The sequence below is a fragment of the Camelus dromedarius genome, chromosome 29 (assembly GCF_036321535.1).
Source record: "Camelus dromedarius isolate mCamDro1 chromosome 29, mCamDro1.pat, whole genome shotgun sequence".
NCBI lineage: Eukaryota > Metazoa > Chordata > Mammalia > Artiodactyla > Camelidae > Camelus > Camelus dromedarius.
The window spans coordinates 15,924,596-15,949,066 of record NC_087464.1 but is presented as its reverse complement, the minus strand read 5'-3'; the positions used below and the strand labels follow the sequence as shown (position 1 = coordinate 15,949,066).

The 24,471-nt window shown below is 34.5% G+C and overlaps 1 protein-coding gene across 1 annotated transcript in view; it reads right to left on the bottom strand.

Moving 5' to 3' along the window:
• Positions 1-24,471, bottom strand: part of FANCI (FA complementation group I) — a 57,461-nt gene that overhangs the window by 21,469 nt on the left and 11,521 nt on the right. The window contains exons 4-19 of the mRNA XM_010986738.3: positions 22,112-22,242; positions 21,503-21,659; positions 21,366-21,423; positions 20,309-20,350; positions 19,854-19,977; positions 19,334-19,419; positions 17,620-17,746; positions 14,335-14,427; positions 13,548-13,684; positions 10,130-10,310; positions 8,618-8,705; positions 6,549-6,679; positions 6,000-6,070; positions 5,032-5,146; positions 3,398-3,520; positions 1,920-1,988 (exon numbers count right to left, since the gene is read on the bottom strand). Of these exons, the coding sequence (XP_010985040.2) occupies positions 1,920-1,988; positions 3,398-3,520; positions 5,032-5,146; positions 6,000-6,070; positions 6,549-6,679; positions 8,618-8,705; positions 10,130-10,310; positions 13,548-13,684; positions 14,335-14,427; positions 17,620-17,746; positions 19,334-19,419; positions 19,854-19,977; positions 20,309-20,350; positions 21,366-21,423; positions 21,503-21,659; positions 22,112-22,242 (1,733 nt within the window). The remainder of the gene's footprint in view (positions 1-1,919; positions 1,989-3,397; positions 3,521-5,031; positions 5,147-5,999; positions 6,071-6,548; positions 6,680-8,617; positions 8,706-10,129; positions 10,311-13,547; positions 13,685-14,334; positions 14,428-17,619; positions 17,747-19,333; positions 19,420-19,853; positions 19,978-20,308; positions 20,351-21,365; positions 21,424-21,502; positions 21,660-22,111; positions 22,243-24,471) is intronic.

Here is a 24,471-nt window from a genome sequence, read left to right as displayed (position 1 = left end):
ATTCCCCCAATCATTTTACTACGCTTATACTAAACCAAGGGGGATCAGTATGAGAAATGAAAATTACAGGCTATTCCCTCGTAGAAACAAATATGTAAAAGTCCTAAATGAAAACCAAACCTAGAAATGTATTACCCTGCAAATGCAATGTTGTTTTAAAAGGTCAAGTAATGTAATTCATAAAAATCATATGGTCATAATGACAGACACAAAAATGCATCTGATAAAATTTAACATAATTCAAGAGTAAAATAACAAATCTGAAATGACAGAAGAGTAAGTAAACGTGAAGACATATTATGAGAAAATATCAAATCTGAAGAAAATAGTGTAAAAACATTGAGGAAAAATGAGCCAAGTCTCAGAGATCCATGGGACAACATGAGGCATTCCAACATACATACACCACCGAAGTCCCAGAAGGAAAGGAGAGAGAGAGGAGGAGGAGAAAAAATATTTGATAAAATAATGAGTGGACATTTCTCAAATTTGGTGACAAGTATCAACTAATAGATCCAAGAAACTTAACTCCAAATAGGAGAAACACGTGTTTGGACTCTTGAGCCAGAAGATCTGAGTTCAAATCCCAGATCTTCATCTTAACTGTGTGACCTTGGGCAAATTAAATTACTTAACCTTTCAGAGCCTTAAAATATAAATCTAATCTTGTAATAACCTTTAATGAAAAAAAGAATACGAAAATGAATATACGTATGTATGTGCATGACTGGGACACTGTGCTGTATGCCAGAAACTGACACATTGTAACTGACTGTACTTCAAAAAAAAAAAATACATATATATATAAAAATCTGTAAAATGGAGATAACAGTTCTTATTTCACAGAGTTTTGTGAGGACTAAATGAGATCACCTACCATACAGTACTTCATAAATTGCTTGGTCGTCTATAAATGATAAATATTAGGTACTGTTGTTATTACTGTTAGTACATAATAGTATCTTGAACTCTCTCAATATATAAAAAGATTCATATATGAAATATTTAGCCATAAAAACGAATGAAGTACTGATACATGGTACAACATAGATGAACCCTGAAAACATTGTGTTAAGTGAAAGATGTTAGTCACAAAATGCCACATAATGTATAATTCCATTTATATGAAATGTCCAGAATAGGCAAATCTATACAGAAAGATTAGTGATTGCTTAGGGATAGGAGGCTGGGGAAAGGAAGGGAAAATTAGGGGGTGGTAGCTAGAGGGCATAGGGTTTTTTCCCTGAGATGATGAAATGTTCTAAAATTGACTGTGGTGATGACTGTACAACTCCATGAATATACTAAAAACCAAAGAGCTGTATTCTTTAAATGGGTGTATCTACAATATGTGAAATATATTTCAACAGAACTATTATTAAAATAATTCAAATAAATGCTTAATGAATAAATGTTGAGAGTAAAAGGTCTTATTTATAGCAGATATTTTCCAGCTGAATTCTTCTCCTCTTGATGTCCTTTGAAATATTTTATAAATTAAAACGGAGAAGTACAGAAAATAACCTAATAGACACTCGGGGATATGTCACTCAGATTTAACAAATGTCAGTATTTTGCTGTATTTACTCCAGATCTCCCTTTTTCTTCTTTCAGAAATAAACACAACGGATACAACTGCTGATAGCCTTTGTACAGCTCTTCAAAATGTCCTTCTGACTTAGGATGTAGACTGTTAACTGAGAGGGATAACTGTCACATAACGGCAGTGTGGCAGGTAGATAAGTGGTGATTAAAATAAAACAACCTGAAATAGCATCACACACCCCAGGCATGTTCACAGTGTACCAGCGTTCTAGTTGGGAATCATTTTATATTTTGAAAAGTATGAAATACGTCCATTGCCTCTTAATGCCTTATTATCTGTTTTTCCTTATATCCATAAAAATATACCCTTTTACCTGTGAGAGCAGAGTTTGCATGACAGAATTAGCCAGCTGAGAATTCCTTCGAAGGACATCATAGAACCCCTAAGAGGAATCAGAGAACAAGTAAGCTCTTTTTCAGAGATACTAGTGATTTGGACAATCATAACTTTAAAAATAAGCCTATTCTCAGTCCTTTGAAAAAGATGGAGACTGTATTTGCGAGAGGGAGAAACAATTCAGAAAGTTTGGGTTATTTGCCTAAGCTAAAGAGATCTCTGATCACTGAGATATGGATTATAAACTGACTACAATCCCCACAATTTTTAGCCACCAGGTCACTTCTGGCTTTAGAGTACTTTTCCCCTTCACAGTCATGGATGTCCTAGGCCCTCATTCTTTTCTCTTATTCTACATTAGCGGACTTCCTTTTTAGGACATTCTTTCCAGTTAGTCTCCAGTGCTTCAAAAGTGCCTCCTGGCCCTAAGCACCACAAAATGTGAATAACTGTGACATTTCTTCCCATACAAAATTTCCCAGGCTCAGTTTAAAACTGCTCAGATTAAAATCCTGGGGAGAATTTTCTTTTGGAACCCAAGAAAGGGATTATATAGTTCATTTGTGAAAAAAGCAAATGAGAACTGATCAAAAAAATAACTTTTTAAAGAAAAAAAAGGAAGATTAGCTCTATCACGTATTTTATAAATGTATGATAATAAAAAGACATGGTCTTGGCACAAAAATCTACAGACAAAATAAGGGAATAACATACAAACAGAAAAAGACTTTGTACACATAACGGAGGCAATAATGTCTGAAAAAAATGGCTAGCCTTAGGGAAAAAAATTAGCTCCTTACACATTATATCAAAAAAATTACATATAAATCAAGTAGCTAAACATTAAAAAAAAAAGAGCATAAAAAAAACTAGAAGAAAAATGTTAGTAAATATTCATTGGAAAGATACGGACTCTCTATACATAAAAGTAATAGTAGATATTTCAGAGGTAAAGATTACAACCAAATTGTAAAATCTAACTTTGTAGCTCTAAAAAGATCATAATTTAAAAAAGCAAATGCCAATCTGGCTTGTACTTAGAACAAATATGACAATATCAATAATTCATAAAGAGTTTTTACAAACCAATGACACAGTAAGTCTTTGATGAATAAATGAACATCAATATTCTAACAGATTTAGGTCTATGATCCATTACAAGGTAATTTCTAAAATTTGGAGCTAGATAAGGATTGAATTTTTTTTTTCATATAGATGACTGCAGAAAAGAGTTAACAAATTAAAACATTTAAGTTGTTTCAACTATTCTTTATGATTCCTTACCTTAAACGACTTTTGACTAAGCAGCACTAACTACTGATCCTAACTGCATTAAACAAGAGCATATCTATTATACTTTTATTATCAGAAAAAAAATTATTAAAATAAAAAGGATTACTAGTTGGGGTTGGGGGTGGCTGTGGGTACTATAACCCTTTCACTGTGTTGATTTACCTCATAAAGCATGAGTCGAACATCAGCCTGCTGGCCTAAGCACCTCTTCAAACTATCCATGATCTCAAGGCAAAAGGTTTCATTAGCAACAGAATTGTAACGGCTGTGAACATCCACACAGATCTGAAAGGAAGAGAGGCCATTCTTGTCTATCTTACCAAACTAAGTAGTTTCCATTAAGAGGGTACAATGAACTGATGTTCTTAGTGAAAGAATCTTACACTTAGCTTTCCCTATATGCCAAAACCCAGGTCTGAGGCAGACATTATAATCATTACTAGGCCATGGTAAGTATCGCTCTTATTCTAATTTGGAACAAGAGAAATTTTCAAGCATTTAAAAAAATTAACTATCCTCCATTCCTCAAGGTTTTCCTTGGCAATGTCAGCTGCTTAGGAAGGCACAGGTTATTTCATGCCATTAGGATCCAGTAGTCATAATAAACTTGATTTTACTTAAAAGGTCAAAAAGACTTTCTTAAATGTCTTCAGTAGCTGGAAGAACCAAGTTCTTTTTGGTTCCATGAAATCCTGAGAGGTTTGAAGGTAGGTAGTTTTGTTTGGATCTGGACTTGACAAAGAATAATACTGCTTGTTTGACTTATGAAATGAATCAGCAACTGCAGACTAAGAACTCCTAATCCTTACTACAGGCATCTCAGTGAGGTAGTCAGAACTCACTGAGGTCAAATTCCAGTTCTACTCTTTTTTGGCTATATCACCTTGGACAAGTTATTTAACCTCTCAGTCTCAGTTTTCTTATTCTTAGAATGGAGATAATAACAATACACAAATGATACCCAGTGTTCCTAATACTTAATTTATGCCATATGTTATAAACAAAAGTTTCATATAGTTATACTAGAGCAGTAAAGTAAGGACTCCTAATGAAATTGTTATACAAATATGTCTCTTATTTACAAATCATATAGTACTGAATTTAAAAAGACAATTTCATTACCACAAAGCCCAGATTACCAAGTTACTGTAAAATTTTTGCTTTTTAAAATTACAGGGCTTAATAGATGTTCATGTGCAAGCACAACTATTAAAATTGTGGACAGTAACAGTATCTAGCCTCAGAATTGCTGTGAAGATTACATAAGATAATAAATGCAAAGCACTTAGCATAGTGTCTGGTATAGTGCTGTCCAATAGAAACATAATACAAATCACAAATGAGAGCCACATATGTAATACTAAACTTTCTAGTAGCCAAATCAAAAAGGTAAAAAAGAAACTGGTGAGATTAATTTTAATATTTCATCTAACCCAACACATCCAAAATGTTATCAACACGTAATCAACACATTATTAATGAGATATTTTACATTCTTTTATATTACACTAAGTCTTCAAAATCCAGTGTGTATTTTACATGTACAGCACAACTCAATTTGGACTAGCCACATTTCAGTCAATGTTCAGCTCAATAGGGGCTACCATATTGAAGAGCAGTTTAATATACAGCAAATTTGCCATTAATGGTTAGCTGATATCATCATCATCATCATCTTCAGACCCTCAGTTTCAGGATCATTGGTACAACCAGAACAGGAGTAAAGAAAAAAGCCTGCACATCATCAACTCCTGGATCAGTGCACACACTATAAGCTGTTGTGAAAAAACCCTTACCTGGCTAACACCAATAGACTGACTGCACTGAGAAGATGACAAGCTGCCTAAAACTTTAAAGTTCTTCAGGAGCAGCAAAAACCCAGCAACTGCAGATTTTCGGGCATCAAGCTGGCTAGCTCAGGAACAGACAGAGAAGATGTTACCAAACAGTACTGATTTCACAGGAATAGGCTTCTGCGTGAGAAAAATCTAGTTAGTTCTGTACAGAGAAGGACTATGTATAAACAGTGAAGCACAGAGCAAAATAAATTGAATTTATGTACTCAAAATAAGGCATCAGCTGTTCACAGCAATTAGTACAGCAATTCAGCTGGATTTTTCATTATCTCCTTAACCTCAGACACTGTCTATACTTTCTTCTATCCTGCTACTGACACTCACTATGTGGGAAATGAGAGTTAAGAGTGCTGAAAGACTGTACAATGGGTTGATAACTCAAATGTAAGTAGTAAATAGCAAAGGTGATTGTTAGTTTTCCCTGTGTCAGAAGGAGCACTTCCCTTCTTCATAGAGGAAAGCAGTACTTGGTGCCTTGTAAACCCTCCATCCAAAAAAATCATACACTCATCTCACTGAGACTCAATGATTAATTCATGTTACGGATGCTACAATATACAACCTTGGCCTGTCACACATGCCTTTGGGTAAGGAATAACAAAAAACTGTCAATTCTAGAACTGGGATAGTAACACATGGCTACTTACTAGTTGTTCCTCTGAATTTCCATGAGTGTATTATAATTTGGCTAATGTGATACTAATTTGGTATCTTATCCTTAAAGTAACAAATTCTTTCCACAGATTACTTGTCTCATAGTATCTTTAGGAGATGGTATTATCACTTCTAGCTTGGGATAGAAATTTGCATGACTGCTGTGAACAAATTGTACTAGAGATGACAGCAGAGAGGACTTTAAGTAACATTAGAAAGCATCACTTCCTAGGGTCTCATGGGATGCTACATACCTGGCAAACATAGCTTTCCGAAGGACAAGTATCAAGGAGTCTCTCATTGACATGCTGACTTTGAGAAGGGGCTGAAAGAGGAAGAATCAGTAGGTAAAAACAGCAATTTGTTTATTAGCCTTAGCACTTTTCTATTCAATTGTGTTACCATTTGGCTTATATAAGAAAGACCGGCTCTTTTTTATAAACATGTTCTAAAGTTTGGTATATTTAGTAATAAGGACAATTTATACTTCGAAATACTAAATTGAAACTGGTTGTGAATACCTTTAAATCTATTGTCCTCAATTAATAATTTTCTAAGTCTTTCAGTTACTTCACTAACTTGAAAATGAGTCAAAGGAGAGAGAATAGTACTATGAAGAGGGGATAAGCTTGGGAAGGAGAGTCTAGCTCAGTGCTCCTGCCCTTTTAATACAAAGTTTTGTGTTTTAGAATCAAAGGAAACAAGATTTCTTAGACATACATACATATTAAGAAACACAACAGACTTCCACTAGACAGTTCAACCTCAATTGTGGTAAGCTCTTTAGAAGTCAAAAGATTTACCTGCACTGCTTTCAACAGCCCTTGTACAGTCCGAAGAGGCAGAAAGGACAAATAGTCAAAAGCTTCTATGACTTTAGAGGAACAACTCTGAAGAACTAAGGGTGCACACATGATGATATCTGAAAGCAGGTCTGAAAAACAGAATCTATAATCAGTTGCCTCAAATAACTAAAAAAGTTTCAAATAAGAGGAAAATAAATATGGGGAAAGAAACAGTAAAAAGTTTTTTGTTTCCTTTCTCAAAGAAATTGAGTATACTGCAATATGGATTTCTACTGGTCCTATATAATTTTAAGGTCAATATAACCAGGACACTAAATTTCTTCTGGTGACAGTATAAGACTACAAAAACTAAATTGTCTAAGAAAGGAAGAAGCCCATTATAACTGCCTAAACAAGTAGCACACAATGTCCTCATATTTCCTAGTTGAAATAAACCAATAAATATTTATGAACTTTTATTATATACAAGCATAATATAGTCCTATACAAAATAATACAAAAGCATAAAACATGGTCTCTTCCTTCAAGAATGTTTAGTTGGAAGTCAAGAAAAAATATTTTTAAAAAATGAAAAAAAGAAATAACAGAATAATACCAAATACCTAATAATTCCAAACATAGTTTATTGTGTAGCAAATGGTAAAGACAGAGTTTAAACAGGAGTTCAAAGGAAGAGATCATTATGAGTTGGTGTGCTTTAGGAAAGCAAAGCAGAGAAGGTAAAAGATGAGAAACATTTAGATGCACAAAAAACCACTGTAAAGGGAAAAGTATGACTAAAAGTACAGGAAAGCACAACATTGTAAACTGACTATACTTCAATTAAAAAATATTAACAACTTAAAGGCACTTAACCTATGTGTAACTGGATTCCCAGAAGATTGTGTGCATGCATACATGCATGTGTGTATGTGTAAATGAATGTGCTGATGGGGAGGAAGATGACAGAAAAAATTTTTTGAAGACATAGTACCTGAGAATTTTCATACTTAACGAAAACCATAATCTTATGGATCCAAGAAGCTTGACAAACCTCAACCCCAAGAAACATGAAGGAAACTACACTAAAGCACATCATAGTTAAATTGCTTAAAACCACTGATAAAGAGAAAATATAAAAAGAAATGACATTATATAGAGATGAATAAAGATAAGAATAAAAGGAGTGCATATTGTAGAATTCTATTTATACAAAAATTTTTAAATGGCGTTTAATTTATAGTGACAGAAGGCAGACCAGACTAGACATGGGAGGTGGGGAGGAACAGGATGGAGGAACAAATTACAAAGAGGCACCAGGAAACGTGTGTGGGTAATAGATATGTTCATCTTGAATGTGGTGATAGTTTTCGTTTCACAAGTGTATACATATGTCAAAAGTTATCAAACTGTTAATACTCTAAATATGTGGAGATTATTACACTTGTATTACACCTCAGTAAAGCTGTAAAGAAAGAAAAAAGTAGAATAAAGTGTCAAGTACGGAGCTTTGCAGAACCCTGAAATTTAAGGATAGAAGAAAGAAAAGGAATCACTAAAAGAGAAAGAAAGACATAGGCAGGATAAGATATAAACTATCAGTTATCAGAGAACCTACCTAAGAAAGTTTCAGGGAAGTTGTAAACAGTGTTGAATGACACAGCAATTAAGAAAGTTGGTGACTAAGAAAAGAATAGGGGATTTAAGCATTAGAAGATACGTATTAAAAGAGCAAAAAATTCAGAGGTCACCAATGAGACGAGTACTAAAGTCAGAATGTCAAAGGTTAAGAGAATGGGAGGTCAGTAAGCGGTAGCTGAAGGACAGCACTCTTTTGAGAAGTAATAAAACAAAAAAAAAGAGAGAAAGTTGATGTAAGATACAAGTTTCACTCATCAGTTATATATTCCTTTCCTTCTTGACAACCACTGACAATATAAATGGATTTACGTTTTACTTGCATCATAATAAAAAATACTACATTATACTACTATATCGTTAAATTTTTTTTCCCAAGACCAAAAGCATTATGACATTTAAATGAAAATAGTCCTGACAATTTTATCCACTCTTTCAAAGTTCAATACCTAGGAAATGACTGATGGGGGAGGATGCTCTGGTAACAACCCTGTTGAGGACTTGCTCCAGAATTTCTTGTCTGATCATCTCATGGATCTAAAAAAGAACAGGAGAACCGATCAAATAGTCCGTGGTGACCTTCAGCTTATAATTGTATCAATGTATGTTAGGAAGAATGAAGAACAGTTCAGTTCAGATATGGGTAAAAATGGACTGTTCATTTCAAAGACAAATATAATGTGAATCATCAGGAAAGAATCACTCAGTTTTACCCTCGTTCTGTGCTCAGATGATTCATTAGCAGGGCAAACTTTTACTAGTCTAAAAGAGATCACATGAAAGTACTGCTACAGATAAGGTCCAGCATCAAACAGGAATAATCCTACCTAGGTATCCATTACACACCAATAACCATATTTCTGACAGCTTGCACAACTTTTATTTTAAAATTTAAAAGCCCACAAAAATTTCTGAAAATCTAGAAAATCTTCACCAGCCCCTTCCTCAGTTTCTAGAAGCATAGCAGGGTTGCCTAAAAAAAGATCGGTTTTGAATTTTCACTTGAATTTTAGTTAAATTTCTTATCTGAATTTGATTACTTTGAAGTACAGAGTAATTTCTTTCAGACCTTAGACTAGTAATTAGATTAGTAAATTACATGTTCTACAGATACCTTGACAAAGCAAACATCTGTGTGAAATGAAGTGGAACTTTCTTAGTTTTAAAAAAGATTAATTTAAAAACAAAAACTAAGTCTCTTATTCTAAGAATGTTTTTAATCAGATTACTGTTAAGGGTCATACGTATCTAACACACAACTCTCAAAGATTTTTATATGGCATTCACTGCGTAGTTCTGAAGCGGACGTTAGACTTACATTTAAGTCGGCCTTCAAATAACATTATCAGCAGACACTTTAGGTGTGCAGATACGTTGAACAATTGAATGTCAAGAAGATGACTCAGAGGAATCACTAGCAAAGCAAATTTGTTTAGACTCACATATAGTCTTTTGTTTTACTTAAAAGGAAACGAGTTTTTGAAAGCTATTTCAGAAATTAAGATTGAGATGACAGTCATTATATGATAAGAAATTAAAATAGTATAAATTCCCAATTTGGTGTTCTTCAATAACAATAAATCAAAAAGCATGATTCTTTAAGCTTAATGTCCTAGAACAACTCTAACAAGATTATTTTTTGTATAAGGGGAAAAAAAACCCCCAAAACTGAGAAATGATTAACGGCTAGAGGAAGAAGAGGAAATCATGAGGAAGCTAGCTTATATTCAAACTTCCAAGAAATGGTCAGAAAGAACAGAAATTAGAGTACATAAAAAACTCATATAAATAAAGAGGTCTTTCACCAAACTGAGTCTGTAATGTTTCAATTACTATCCCAACCTCTGTTCTGGGAATCTAGTACATATGCAAATTGCCCTGTCCCCTAAATTCCCAGGTAGATGCTTTATTTATAGTATAATTTAACAAAATTAAAGAATGGTTGCCAAATAGAGTCTCACCTTGAAAGTTTCCAACAGGATATTAGCTCCCAGTTTGCATGCATGCTGGTTTGGCATTCTAGAAAGACCTGAGCTGGTTTCAATAGTTTTTCCATCAAGAATCTTCTTTGGCCCATAGGAATCCATTAAAATGAAGCCAAGTACTACCAGGCCTTGAGTGACATGATCCCAACTATGAACACTGAAAGAAAACAAAGTTTAGCTAAAAAGAAAACTTAGTAAGATACCTTACCTTTATATTCTTTGCCATGTTACAGATTGCCCAAACTTGACCTGGATAAGCAACACTCCACGTGAACCTTTTCATGTACCTTTATCTGGCAAAATTCTGAATTCCTGGCTGTACAGTAATGGGAATGGTAGGCAAGCAATCACCACCTACAGAACACTGGGAAAATCCAGAAACTACAGAATATTCAAAAACTTACAGAAGAAACTGGAATTATTTCAATGTACTGACCATTTGAGATTTCTATTCAAGATTTTGACCAGAAGTTAACTGCTGCTTCTTCTTTCCCCCATGACACTGACAACACTTGTACTATACACATGCTTACAAGTTCGCCTCCATCTCTACACGGAGATTCTCTAGAGAGCACAATGTTGTCCTATTTTCACCCAGAGAGCCTAGCACAAAGGCTAGCATATAGAAGGCACTCAGTAAATACATGCAGTAGAAATATTCATATCATATCATATTTATATTTATAGTATGAAATGATCAATGACTGAGTTTCAAAAGCATGAGTTAAAACTACAGAAAAACTTCTGTAAAGCAGTAGATACCACTTAATGTTACCCATTATAGTGGAAATGATGTTTATAATAACCTTTATATCACTATATCTACTGGCTAAACAGCAACAAATTATAATGCAGCACTAACAAATGAAGGTGATAGTTGTGAATAGATTCTCGTAACATTTTGACAGATTTTATTAATAGTCACCACACTCTGGAGATCGGGAATCAAAATAACAGACTGAGCACAAGCTCCATTCTTCCCACCCCAAATACCTACAAAATGACTGAAAAGATACATACACCTGTGTGTGTATGGCTGTAAGTGGTGTGTTTATGCACTACTCTATAATAACATGGAAAAGTAAGAGGTGTTTTTGACTGACTAGAAATTATGCAGACTCCCTAAAAAGTGAAAAGAATATAAAAATGAAAGAGGAAGCCACAGACCCCATATTGCAAAATGAATGGATACTTCCAAAAGCAGATGTCAAGGGCAGATACACTAGCAACTGGAAGGACCCCTGGGACAACTCCTGTGATGACTGGTTGGGATATCCCAGCAGGAATAGTTGGGCAGGCAGAGGCCTTTTTCTCCAAGACCCCACTGTACCTCCAGTTTATGCCAAGAAGTGAACAATCATGAGGCCTGGTTAGATGGTATCTGTGTGTAGAAGAGCTTGGGCCCGAGAGGCGGAGTAATACTCTGAGAGGATGGCAACATGCTATAGGATCAGGGAGGATCGACACCTAGAAAATCACCCCTTGGTACATCCTGTCACTATCCTCAAATCATAGAGGTAGAATGTGCTAGATATGGCACTCTCAGACAAACTACCAGGGAACATCAAAAACATCACATCTGAAACTAACACAATATTGTAAATCAACTATACTTCAATAAAAGTTTTAAAAAATATATGATGAGACAACAAGTAATCACCAAATATAAGAAAACAATACCACCATGAAAGAGAAGCACCAGACTCAACAAAGAGAACTAACCCCTGAGGGCAAGGTTAATGGAACAAACTGAACATTTAAAAAGTGTAATGAAAATCCTCAGAGAAATAAGAAAGCATATTATAGCATGAAACAAAAAATGAACTGTAATGAGAAAAGAACCAATTGGAAGTTTTGGAAATAAAAAATATGGTGGCTGGAGTGAAAGAAAACTCAATAGACGGACCTAGAATAAAACGGGCAGAGCTTAAGAAATAATTAATGAGATGAGTAAGCTAAGAGATTTTTGTAGAAGCTAACATGAAAAGATAAAAATATGAAGAGCATTAAAAAAAATCAAGATACAGTGCACAGATCAAGAAATTCTAACAGTTATTTGGAGAAAACTGAGAGAAAAAGGGGAGAGAGTGCTCAAAGGAAATAAAAGAAAAACATTAGAGTTAAGGAAAGACATGAATCCTTACAGTAAAAGGGCACACCAATTATCAAGCAGAAATGAATTAAAAAGGAACTTACATAAACATAAATTGTGTTAAATTTCAGAACATCAAGAATAAAAATAAAGTCTTAAAAGTTCCAATGCTGAAAATAAGATTATCTAAAATAATACAAAGAACTACATAATTATCAGACTTTTCACCAGCAAGTCTAGATGCAAAAAGACAATGAAAAATGATCATAAACTTAGAATTTTATATCTGATCCAACTATCATTGTTCAGTTGGGAGAACAAAATAAAGACATTTTCAGATACGAAAAGTTTACTATCTAACAACCATATCAGAATGGATTACTGCAAAAATTATATACTTATGGCATACTTACAAGTGAAAAGTATAAGATTCAAAAGATAGAGGTAAACAAAGAAACCAATAAAATGTATTATTAAGTGTAAATAAATTAAGTATTGTTTACTAGTAATAATCTTAACAAGAAGGAAGTGGAGAAATTGTGTGCTGTGCAATGTTTCTATCTTGAAGGGAGGAGACAGTTATAGTCAGTTTGCTACAAAATGTCTATCTTGTAACATGAAAGAGCTCATATATGATTGGTAAATAGGGGAGTAAGTATAACCTGGAAGTTGTATTGGTTCATAGATGATTTTTTTCCTAGTACATTAATGTTTTGCACCTCCAAGTATCAGCAGGTAAACACAAAGCATGTCAACAGAGCTGAACAAAGCAAGTAACCGAGACAAACCACTGACAAAGCATGACACATAAAGATTGTCGTAACAGCTAGTGCATGTTCTGAAATTAAAATACCAATCAGGATGGTTACCAGTTTTTCCAATTTGGTTTAAAATGGACTTGCCTAAAACTGCTAGTCAGTTGTCTAAAACTGTTAATTCAATTCCATCCATCAGTCCCAAACTCCAGCAGTCAAAGTAAATAAAACTTTGTTTTTAACTTTCCTAAAAAGCCAATGAAGACTCAGGCCGATAAAGAGTTGTAATAACACGAAAGAAGCAAAGATACTCACTTTAGTTTGTATTCTCATTATCAAGGTGGTCAAGAAATCAAGCCTTGGGATTCAAGGATCTTTTAACATAGGAAAGCTTGCTTGACCAATTTTAAGGGATTTAAACCTTGATATGTGAAGTCAACAGCTGTGGTCATCAGCTTTCTCCGATGGGCCATAAGTATAGTACCACATACATTATCTAACACTAAATACCTTATGAATCTACTAGGGGTATGGTTCATAAACTCACCTATTCTTTACCACTTCCAAGATCATGTTTGAAACACAGTATCTCTGAGGAACCAGATTCTGAAGAAATTTTGAGCCTTGGAGAAGCTGAAGATCCTTAAAGCTTTTTATAACTGAAGACTTTAAAAGGTCAAACACCTAGTATAATGAAAGAAATAGGAAAATGAAGCAAAAAATGGTAGCCCATACTACAGAACCTTAACTGTATAACTCTTCCTACTTGCTACCATACTCATATCCTTATGACAACTGTTGTACTAGATGAGTATGATACAAAAATTATGACTCTCAGTGGGAATTTAAAAGAGTTGAGAACAGGCTAAAAATCAATACTAACATTACCTACTACCAGGGAAACATATATGAGAAAAAAGTGTAAAGGATTTTATATTTTCATCCTCAAAAAAAACCTATTCTCCTTAATTTCAACTCAATCAGAAACAATTTCTTAGAAAGCTAGAACATAACACAACTGCTATGAATACCCAGTTAAACTGCCCACTCTTGCTACTTGGACCATGTGCTATGTTTCCACCTTTATACTCACTTCACCACCTGGCTTAACACACAATATGCAATGCAGGTATAAACCAAGTATCTGAAGAAGTCTTCAAGCAGCCCCCAGGGAATAGTGTGGGCCTACATGTCTTACAGAGGAATTTGCTGCTGGCAGGATGGGAGTGGAATGTTTTGGAGGGTAATTAAAAAAAAAAAAAAAAAAAAAAGAACAACAGGCTCTTGTCCTCCTTATCAACTACAGAAGGAACCAAAAAGTCATTTATAAATACCTGTTCCTCAAATCTTTGTATTCTTGTTACAGAGAGCAAGAGAGCAATGCTGAAGGGACATATATTACTACGGAAATCTCCTTGTTGTCCTGCCTAGAACATAGAAGAGATAAACCAAAAAAGGAGTCATTACTTACATCTTAAAAGTATAACTTAGCCACTTAAACACAGGTCCTTAAATGGATCAGAAACCTAAACATAAGAGCTGAAACTATAAAACTTTTGAAAGGAAATGCAACAGAAAACCTTTAAGAATTTGGATTGAAGATTTCTTAGATATAATACCAAAAACATAACTTATCTAAGGAAAAAAGTGATAAATTGGAGCTCATTAAGAATCAAAACTTTTGTGCTTTTTCACTAAGAAAATGAAAAGACAAGCTGTAGACTGAGAGAAATATTTACTAATTATATACATGATAAAGGACTTATACACAGAATATACAAAGAATTCTTAAAATTCAGTAAGACATGCAATCAAAACATGGACAACAGATTTGAATAGGCGTTTCACCAAAGGTATTAGACAGCTAAATAAGCACATGAAAAGATGTTTACTTATCATCAGTCATTAAGAAGTGAAAAGTAAAACCCCTCTAGAGATACTGTTTCACACCTATTAGAACAAAAATACCTATAACAAAACCTGTAACAAAAATACATATAATACAAATGTTGGCCAGGATGTGTATGAACAGGAACCCTCATACAGTACTGGTGGGAACATAAAATGATACATCCACTTTGGAGAACAGTTTGGTAGTTTCTGTAAAATATAAGCATAAATGTATGATACAACTCAGAAATTCCACTTGTAGGAATCTACTCATAAGAAATGAAAACATATGCCCACACAAATATGTGCATGTGAATGTTCATAACAGCATTACTTGTATAGTCAAAAAGTGAAAACAACTCAAATGTCCATCAACTGGTGAATAGCTAAACCAATTGATAAAAGCCATATAATGGAATACTATTCAATAAAAGGGAATAAAATACTGATATATGCTACAACATGAATGAACCTTGAAAACATGTTAAATGAAAGAAGCCATACACAAAAGATCACATATTGTATGATTCCATTTATATGAAATGTCTAGGAATTTAAACCTATAGAAACAGGCATGAGGGATCTTATAAAGTGATGAAAATGTTTTTTATACATATATATGTACAAAAAACTGAATTATGATGATGGTTGTACAGCTAGGTAAAAATCACTGAATTATACACTTAAAATAGGTGTAATTTTATGTCATGTAAAGTATACCTCAGTAAGTTTAAAAAATAGGTCTTTGAGCCCTAAAAGAAATGATAGCTAAGAAATAAAAGAAAAAAACAAATATAAAATCAAAGATGAATAAAACAGAAAACCAACAGACAAAAATAAGACAGTGGAGTAGATAAACAAATACAAAGCAGGTTTTTTGAGGAAACTTTTTTTTTTTTTTTGAGTAGAAGTACTAGGGATTAAACCCAGGACCTTGTGCATGCTAAGCAAGCACTCTACCACTAAGCTATATCCTCCTCAAAGCTGGTTCTTTGATAAGACCAACAACACAGTTACTATAAACCTAAATAAGAAGAGTGAACAGATAAACATCAAGGTCCTACTGTACAGCACAGGGAGCTATATTCAATAACTTGTAATAACCTACAATGACAAAGAATATGAAAAAGAATATATATAACTGAATCACTATGCTGTACCACAGAAACTAACACAACATTGTAAATCAACTATACTTCAATTTAAAAAAAAAGAAAAAAAAAGTGAACAGATACAGAGAAGATAAAGGAGCTTTAAAGTCTAGCTCCCACATCATGGTCTTTAAATATCCTTTCCTACAAAAGGGACTCAAGGCTCCTTGGAGAAATCAGGGTGAGACAAGGAAAGTACAGATGAGCCTTGGATAGCTTACACCAAAAAAGTGCCTGAAGATTAATGGGGTCATGTCCAAAGGACACATAAGCCAACCTGAAGGATCCAGTTGGCCAAATATAGGTCACTTTCAATGGTGTATACAAGTGCACTGAATTTTTAAAAATTCATGGTTATATAACAATATCCAAAAAAATAGGGAGGGGGAAGTTTTTTTCACAGAGGATGACCAGCTAACAATGTAGAAAAAATGAAAGAATTAAAATTTTCTAATTTTAATTCTACCATTTTGCAACTCCCAGTATAATTACTGATTTAGGCCAATAATCATGAGCACCAGGGAAAAAAAAATCCACTGTGTGAAAGGCTGATGAGGCCAAATCTAGCCCACCACCTATTTTTGTACCATGTATTTTAGCCCATAAAGTTGGTTTTCACATTTTAATTGTTGAGGGGGAAAAAAATCAAAGGAAGAATAATACTTGATGACACATGAAAAACAAATAGAACTCAAATTTTAGTGTCCATATAGTTTCACTGGCACACAGCTGCATTCATTCATTTAAGTGTTGTCTCTAGCTGCCTTCTTGCTACAACAGTAGGGCTAAGCAGCGGTGACAGAGACCATATCACCTGCAAAGCCTAAAATAGTATCTGGCCCTTTAGAGGAAGTTTGCTGACTCCTTCAAGAGAAAGTATACAACATCACTTATGACATATTCTTGCCAAAAATGTTTAACTTGAATCTAATCACGAGGAAACAAATTCATTAATGTGACACACAAGAAAACTGGGCTGGAGGCTTCAAAAAATTTAAATTACTAATCATTATTCTTAGGAGATAGATGTGGAAGTACTCAAGCATTGCAGTGTCATGATTTCTTCTTTTAAATGGTTCAGGAAAAAAATACTTGAGAGAAAGTGAGATAAGGTGAATGTGGCAAAATATTTAAAAACAGTTCAAAACATTTCTAATTTTTACCTTCCTACTTCACAAATATTTAATGATGAGTGACTTAGTTTCATAAAACCCTATAACATCTACTAGAAATAGACAATTTTCCAAATTCACGAATGGTGAAACAGAGGTCAAGATGGAAGCTCATTTAAGATAATGATGGAATTAAGATTAAATTTTGAGTTTCCTGAAGTCTTCATTATTTTTTATCTTTTTAAACACTAGAACATTTAAGATGTGGTTTTAAAAACTTGCTTAAGAATGTAGTGATATCATATATCTTCCACTTTCAAAGTGAAAAAAGAAATCTTCTAAACCCAAGGTCATTCTACAATATTTCTGTATATTTGCTTCCCATCATTAATTGGCATAATAGAGGCTTGAGTTACACCCGTGTTTCATAAAGAGATCCTGGATCACCTTAAGAGTTTGGTGCTACCTTTAAGTGTTTCAGTAGTTCTCTGCCTAGTTCATAGTCCAACTTGATGGCAAACACGATATGTAGAATAACAGTGCCTTCCACATGACGAAGTTCACCCGACGGCGCGGTAACAAGATCCAACAGCCTAAAAGATTCAACAGAAAGGTATAAGCTATAGTTTGAGCAAAAGATAATAGTAGTTATAATCAGATTTAAAAAAAAGGAAAACTCAAGCTGAACTAATATGATCACTTGAGGCAGGCAGAAAGTACAAAATCAACTGTCCCATTCTCTGCTCCTTTTTACAAAACTTCTTGAAAGAACTGTCTATAGTCATTATTTCCACTTCTTTACCTCTTCCTAATTAAGTCCAATTCAATTAGGCTTCTGTCCCCTCCCTAACCTTCCTTCCAATGCCATTTGATTATTCTTGCAAGGGTTACAAATGACCTCTACATTGCCAAAACCAATAATCAAGTCCCATCTTAATTAAAGCCTCAGCAGATTTAACACAGTTGACCCCTTCTTTCTTGAAACATTTTCTTCCCTTAGCTTCTGGAGCACTGTCAGTGGTCTCTATTTTTGCTGGCTCATCCTCCCTTTAAAACGGTGGAATGCCTCTGAATTCAGTCTTGGGTTTCTCTTATCTTCACAACTGTCTTAGGTGACCTTATCCAGTCCCAAGGCTTTAGCCTCCTCCAATCTGTATCTCCAGTCCTGATTTCTCCCTAAAATCCCAGAGTGCCTGCTCAACGCCTCCATATGGGATACTAATATATATCTCAAACTGACATGGTCAAAATTGAGCTTATTTTCCCCTAAATCTGTTTTGTCAGTCTCTCCTAACTCAGTATATAAGACCACCTTCTAATCAATTGCTCAAGCCACATAACTGTTATTCTAGATTAGAACCATTAGGCTGAAGTAGGATTAACAGCATGAATTCTGCAGCCAAACTGCCTGGATTAAAATCCTAGCTCCATCAATTTATGGCTATATAACCTTGGGATATTCCTTAATTTCTCTGTGTACTGGTTTCTGCATGCATGAAATAAAGGCAAAATTGGGTTGCTGAAAGGTTTAAAGTGCTTAAAACATCACCTTGCACAGAGTCAGCACTCTATAAATATTTGATTTAAAAAATCCTTTTTCTGTCATGCCATGCTGTGTTCTGCCTCTGTACTATTCAAAGTTCTTTTCCCTGATCTGCATATTGTAGCTCTTACCATTCAGGCTTCAGTAAGAATAGCCCCTTCTCAGAGAGCTTTTCCCTGGCCACCCAATCTAAAGTAGCTATGCTGTCACCGTCACATCATCCATTTGAAATATCTACATAGCACCTTCTACTCTAATATTTTTCTTGTTATTTATTTTTTTCTCTTCTAGCTAAAATTTAAGCTCCAGGAAAGGAGGGACCTCGTCTGACTGGTTCATTACTGAAGTCCCAGGGCCAAATAGTTCCAGGCACAGAGCAGGTACTTAATAAATAGCGTTTAAGCCTACAACTCACAGAACAATTATTGCTGTTTTCCTGGAAAGATTAAAATGAAAGAGCTGAAGAAACTGTATTATTTTTTTTTAACATTGTTACTGAGCAGCTAAGAGGACTGGGGAGATTCTGTGCTGAAATGAATGTAGGGACTGAAGGGTTAGATGAAAATGAAGTAAATAAAATACACAATGAAAAGATAAATTTGGAAAAATGATTTTCTTTCTATACTATATTACTCACTCATCACCACTCTGTTCCTCATTGTGTTGTTTATCTAGCTTGTTGAAGAAAGCTATGATTCCTTCCAAAACCCTCTTTCTGCTTCCCTGAAAAAAATACAAAATAAGTAAGTTCTCCCCATAAAGGGCAAGTTGAACTTAAAGTACTTTTCAGCTTAAAGGATTTTCAAGTATGAATTTAAATAGATAGACAAATTATAACCTAGAGTTACACTAAGAATTTATAGAACACTTTCATGCTGAAATTGTGTTTTGAATACATTTTAATGTCAGACTTTAAGGGACCTACAGTCCATCCTTTTCAAAATCTTTAACCCTTTTACTATCACACACTCTCACTCAATGTGGTAGAACAAGAGATAATGTATGTTCACTTTGGCTGGGGACCACCTTTTTACTAATCAAAGTAAAATGAAATGAAAACATCTATGCCTTAGTATGTAAACCATGAGTATGAATAAGCTGAATGGTGCTAACTGATCATCCCACTGGAGTTAAAAAAAATTTTTTTTTATTTATACCTTTGAAGAGAGAACCAGAAGCTGATAGACCAAAGGTGGTATTTCTTGAAGATTCAACTTGGAGAACATCCTCAACACTTTTTCCACCACAAATTCCAGCTCTTCTGCAGTCAGAGGGACATCCCTATGGATCAAAGATTCTAAAGGTCAGAGCCAAATTAGGCTGTGGCCTAATTTGGGAGATATTAGAATATTGTAACTACCCCACTTGATTTTTCTCTAACACATAATCTTAAAGGGGGCAAATAACCGTACCTTATCAAAGTTATCTTGGAAAAGAAAATCATGAAGTTATACTTTAAACAAGCAACTAAAGCAAAAAAGAATGGAGGGAAATTCTATAACAGAAAACAGAGGTACCAACACTCTTACTCAGGACTCAGGGGAAGGTGGTATTTAAGCTTGCTAACATTTCACAGCAAGATATGAAGAAAAAAAGGAATGATGATGCTTACTTGAACATGGAGGTAAGCTGGATTACATGTTGATGATTCCATCTGATCCAAGAAAAAGACAAATAAAGTTTATCTCATTTTAACTTACTCACATATTACTTTGTAAAATTAGTAAGGAGGGAAAAAATTAGGGCCATTTCAAGTTTGATTTGAAACAAGATCAAAGAAATGACATTTAAAACAATGAAATAGCAGCTTTAACCTATCAGACTGGCAAAAATCAAAGGCTGATGATATTCAATGCTAGTGAGATTTTGGGAAACAAACACTTCACATACTATTTTAGAGGATGTACACTGATATAATCCTTCTGGGAAGACAAGTTGGCAATACTACTTATCAACTTTAAAAACGCACAGACCCACCCAACTTACTAGTAGAAATATATTCCATGTACATGCTTATAAAAGATCACCTAGATATATAAGAATGTTCATTGCAACACTTTTTATAAAAGCAAAGAATCAAATAACCAAATATTATTTAACAGTAAGAAACAAATAACCTAACAATTGGATATTAGCCAAGTAATATAACAGACTACTATGGAACTATTAAAAAGAATGATATAAAGTGATATATGCTCAGAGGACTTTCAAGTATGAATTTAAATAGATAAACAAATTATAACCTAGAGTTGCACTAAGGTAACAGATGTGTTAAATGAAAAATGCAAGGTATATATTGTAATGTGTAATGAATAAACTCTTGTGTAATTAAAAATAAACAAATAAATGGATAAATATACATGTGCTGACTGATATATGCCTAAAATTATTTCTGTAAGAGATCTTATTTAAGGAAACAAAAAAGTGGTGGTTATCTCTGGCTAAGATAATCTTGGGTATTCCCTTCTGGTTCTTTTTAATATACTGAAGTGTAATCACAGTATTATATAACTTAGTATTCTCTTTATTTCACTGACTCTGTATCTGTATCTATATATATAGTGGACTAAAAAAACTTCAGTGATCTAAATTCCTGAAATAAATGGTAATTCTTTTTTCGGTCACTAGTAGTCCTGAGAAAGTTCTACGTATTAATGAGAAAGACTCACCTGCCAGAACAGATGGTGTTAATCAACTGCTTCTTACATTCTTCCCCACTCAGTTCACCTAGAATTATAAAATACATTGAGAAATAAATTCAATTAAGTGAAGAGAGAAAAAGCCACTAAGATTGGAAGAAAATTACCTTTTCCATAAGCCAGAGTTTCCTTTTTGGTAGCAAGGGCAGTGAGAATGATGGGTAATAGCTCCAAAGATTTTCCATTTGTTAGGTTGCCCTCCTTGATAGCACCAACAAACTCACTGGCTAATTCAATCAACAATGGTCCTGGAAAACTGTGAACCTAAAAGTTCACAGGATTAAAAAAAAAGTTACACAGAAATCTAAATTTGATATCTCTTTCTAAGAAATGGTCTTTTGCTGAACTAACAAAACTGGCATTGAAACCCAGAACTGGTCCTATAAGTGATCCAAGGAATCATTCTGCTCTGGTATAAAGTTATAACTGTAAAGGAATTCAAAGGTCAGAATCCTCCACCAGTTCCCCCATGTTTTCCAATATGCCAGCTCAAAGAGATACATGTCCATGATACCAGAAATGTAATGTAAACACCTAGGTGATTGCCCATCCACCAACTATTTTGTTTTATAATAGTTCTTATTCATAAATAGAAACTATGCTAGGTTTGGCACACTTAAGTTTTCCTTCCCTCAACAAATTACAACCCCCTCAACAAATTACAACCCCCTCAAAATCCACCCAAAACCAAAAAAAGTTTCTGTTTTCCATCTTACCTCCAACATTAGTAATCCTATGATTTCTGATGCTACTTCTTTGTGCAAATCCCCTGATTCCAACAACTGTATACAACAACTGTATATCTTAAGTCTCCTAAGAGCTCCAGCTTCCTCAGAACAGGGGAAACCTTATTGTTTTAAACAGGTGGTACAGAAACAAAGAAAGAAAAAAAGGAAGAAGTCTTACAAGGTTGAAGAGCAAACAGAAAAAAACAAAAAGCTTTGCAGTTGAATATAGGAAAAGAATTATCAAACTATTGATTACTATAGTGTTTAGAACAGCAATATTTAGGAGCTCTGAAAAAGTATTTAGTTTAGACAGAAAATTGAAATATCACCCTTTTCTACTTCCACACATGTCATTAATTTTTTTAAATAATTTCATAGTGCAGAAAAAGGAATACCTTCTAACATATCTTATAGCTTTTCTGGGATGCAGTAACCCAAATTAAGTGTCTTTCACCTCAAAACAGCATCACTGAGTGATGTCAGAAGGAATGGTAGAGTAATAATAAAGACTTTGGAAAATGCTCTCCTCCACAAAAGCAAAAAGAACACTGACAAAAATAGTGAAAACCAACATGTTCAGAACTCTGGAAATTAACCAAAGACTTGCAACAATCCAGGAAGAGTTTATTTACGATAAACAGCTGAACTTCAGTAAGAATAGCAAGCTCTGTAGTGTTTCAACATGCCCTCATCTCCCCACCCCCAACTTCCTCCACCAGCCCTGTAGTCTTTAAAATCAACAGTTCACACTCATAGTAAAAGCCATCAGCCAGCAGACTCTGGAGGCACCAGAATATGATTGGAGCTCCATCAAAGCCCAATTCCCAGGTAACTAACACTAGCTGACCTGTCTGGCTATTCCCTGGAAATTTTCACTAGCAAGGCCTGTCTTTATTTGACCTAACTTAGAACTTGCCCAGTTCAAGTAGCCTTTTACCAGAGACATTTGTCTAAATCAGTTGCAACTGATTACTATTTCAGCTGCCTTGACAGCAGTTACGGTTGGGCAAGCAACAAGGTGACCAAAAATCTTAAAAGGAAATCCTGGAGAATATGTGCACAGGGGGCTTTAAAACATTCTGATATATTCCTGGAAATCTAGAAAGCCATGTAAATACTTAGGGCTGTCCACATGGACATGCTATGTCTATGGCCAGGCAACACCCAAGAGGACCCTAATTTCTCACGTCTGGCTGACCTTGAGGCTCTACACAGAAAGGCTAAGGAGGAGTTATAAACTACCTGTCTAAGAATTAAAGGTGTGCCCCTGACATGCACAGGGCCCCTCAGCAAAGGCTGGGAAACTCACTGGCTCCAGACATTAAAGGAAATCTTTGCCCAGTCATTAGCTGACCACAAAGCTAACCAAACAGAGACTTCAGAGGCCACATAGAACAGTGCCCATACACAACAAACAACATGTATTTTATAAAATTAATTTAGAAGAGCCACTATAAAAACAAAAGGAACACCAGATCAGCATCAACAGATCTGGGGGAGGGGAATGCTATGATTTCCAGAGTTCCCACAAATATCATTTGAAATGTCTAGTTTTCAACAACAAAAAAATTGTAAGACATGCAGGGAAACAAGAGTATGGCCTATACACAGGAACAAAAGGAATCAATAGCAGCTGTCCCTGAGAGAGCCAAGACATTAGATTTATGAAACAAAGATCCGAAATCAGCTATTTTAAATATGTTCAAAGAACAAAAGAAAACCATGTCTAAAGAACTAAAGGAAAATATAGGAATGATGTCTCACCAAATAGAGAATATCAATAAAAAGAAATTATGAAAAAGAACCAAATAAGAATTCTGGAATTAAAAAGTACAATAATTAAACTGAAAAATCCACTAGAGAGGCTCAACAGATTTGAACTGGTAGAAGAAAGAATCAGAGAACTTGAAGATAGAGTAATTGAAATTATCCAGTCTGAGGGACAGAAACAAACAAACAAAAAGTGACCAGAGCTTCAGAGGCCTGTGAGATACTATCATGAGTACCAACATAGACATAATGAAAGTCTCAGGAGGAGAGGAAAGAGACAAACGGGAAGAAAGAAGAAATAATGTCTGAAAAATTTCCAGTTGTAATGAGAACACTACTCTATACATTCAAGAAGCTTAATGAACTCCAAACAGGATAAACCCAACAGATCCATACCATATCAAACAGACTTGAACAACACACTAGATCTAACATCTATATAGATACACATCTTATATAGAACACTACAGACAACAACAGCAGAAGACACATTCTTCTCAAGTGCAAATGGAGCATTCTTCAGGATAAACCACATTATTAGGTCATAAAAATTCTCAATAAATTTAAAAGGACTATAA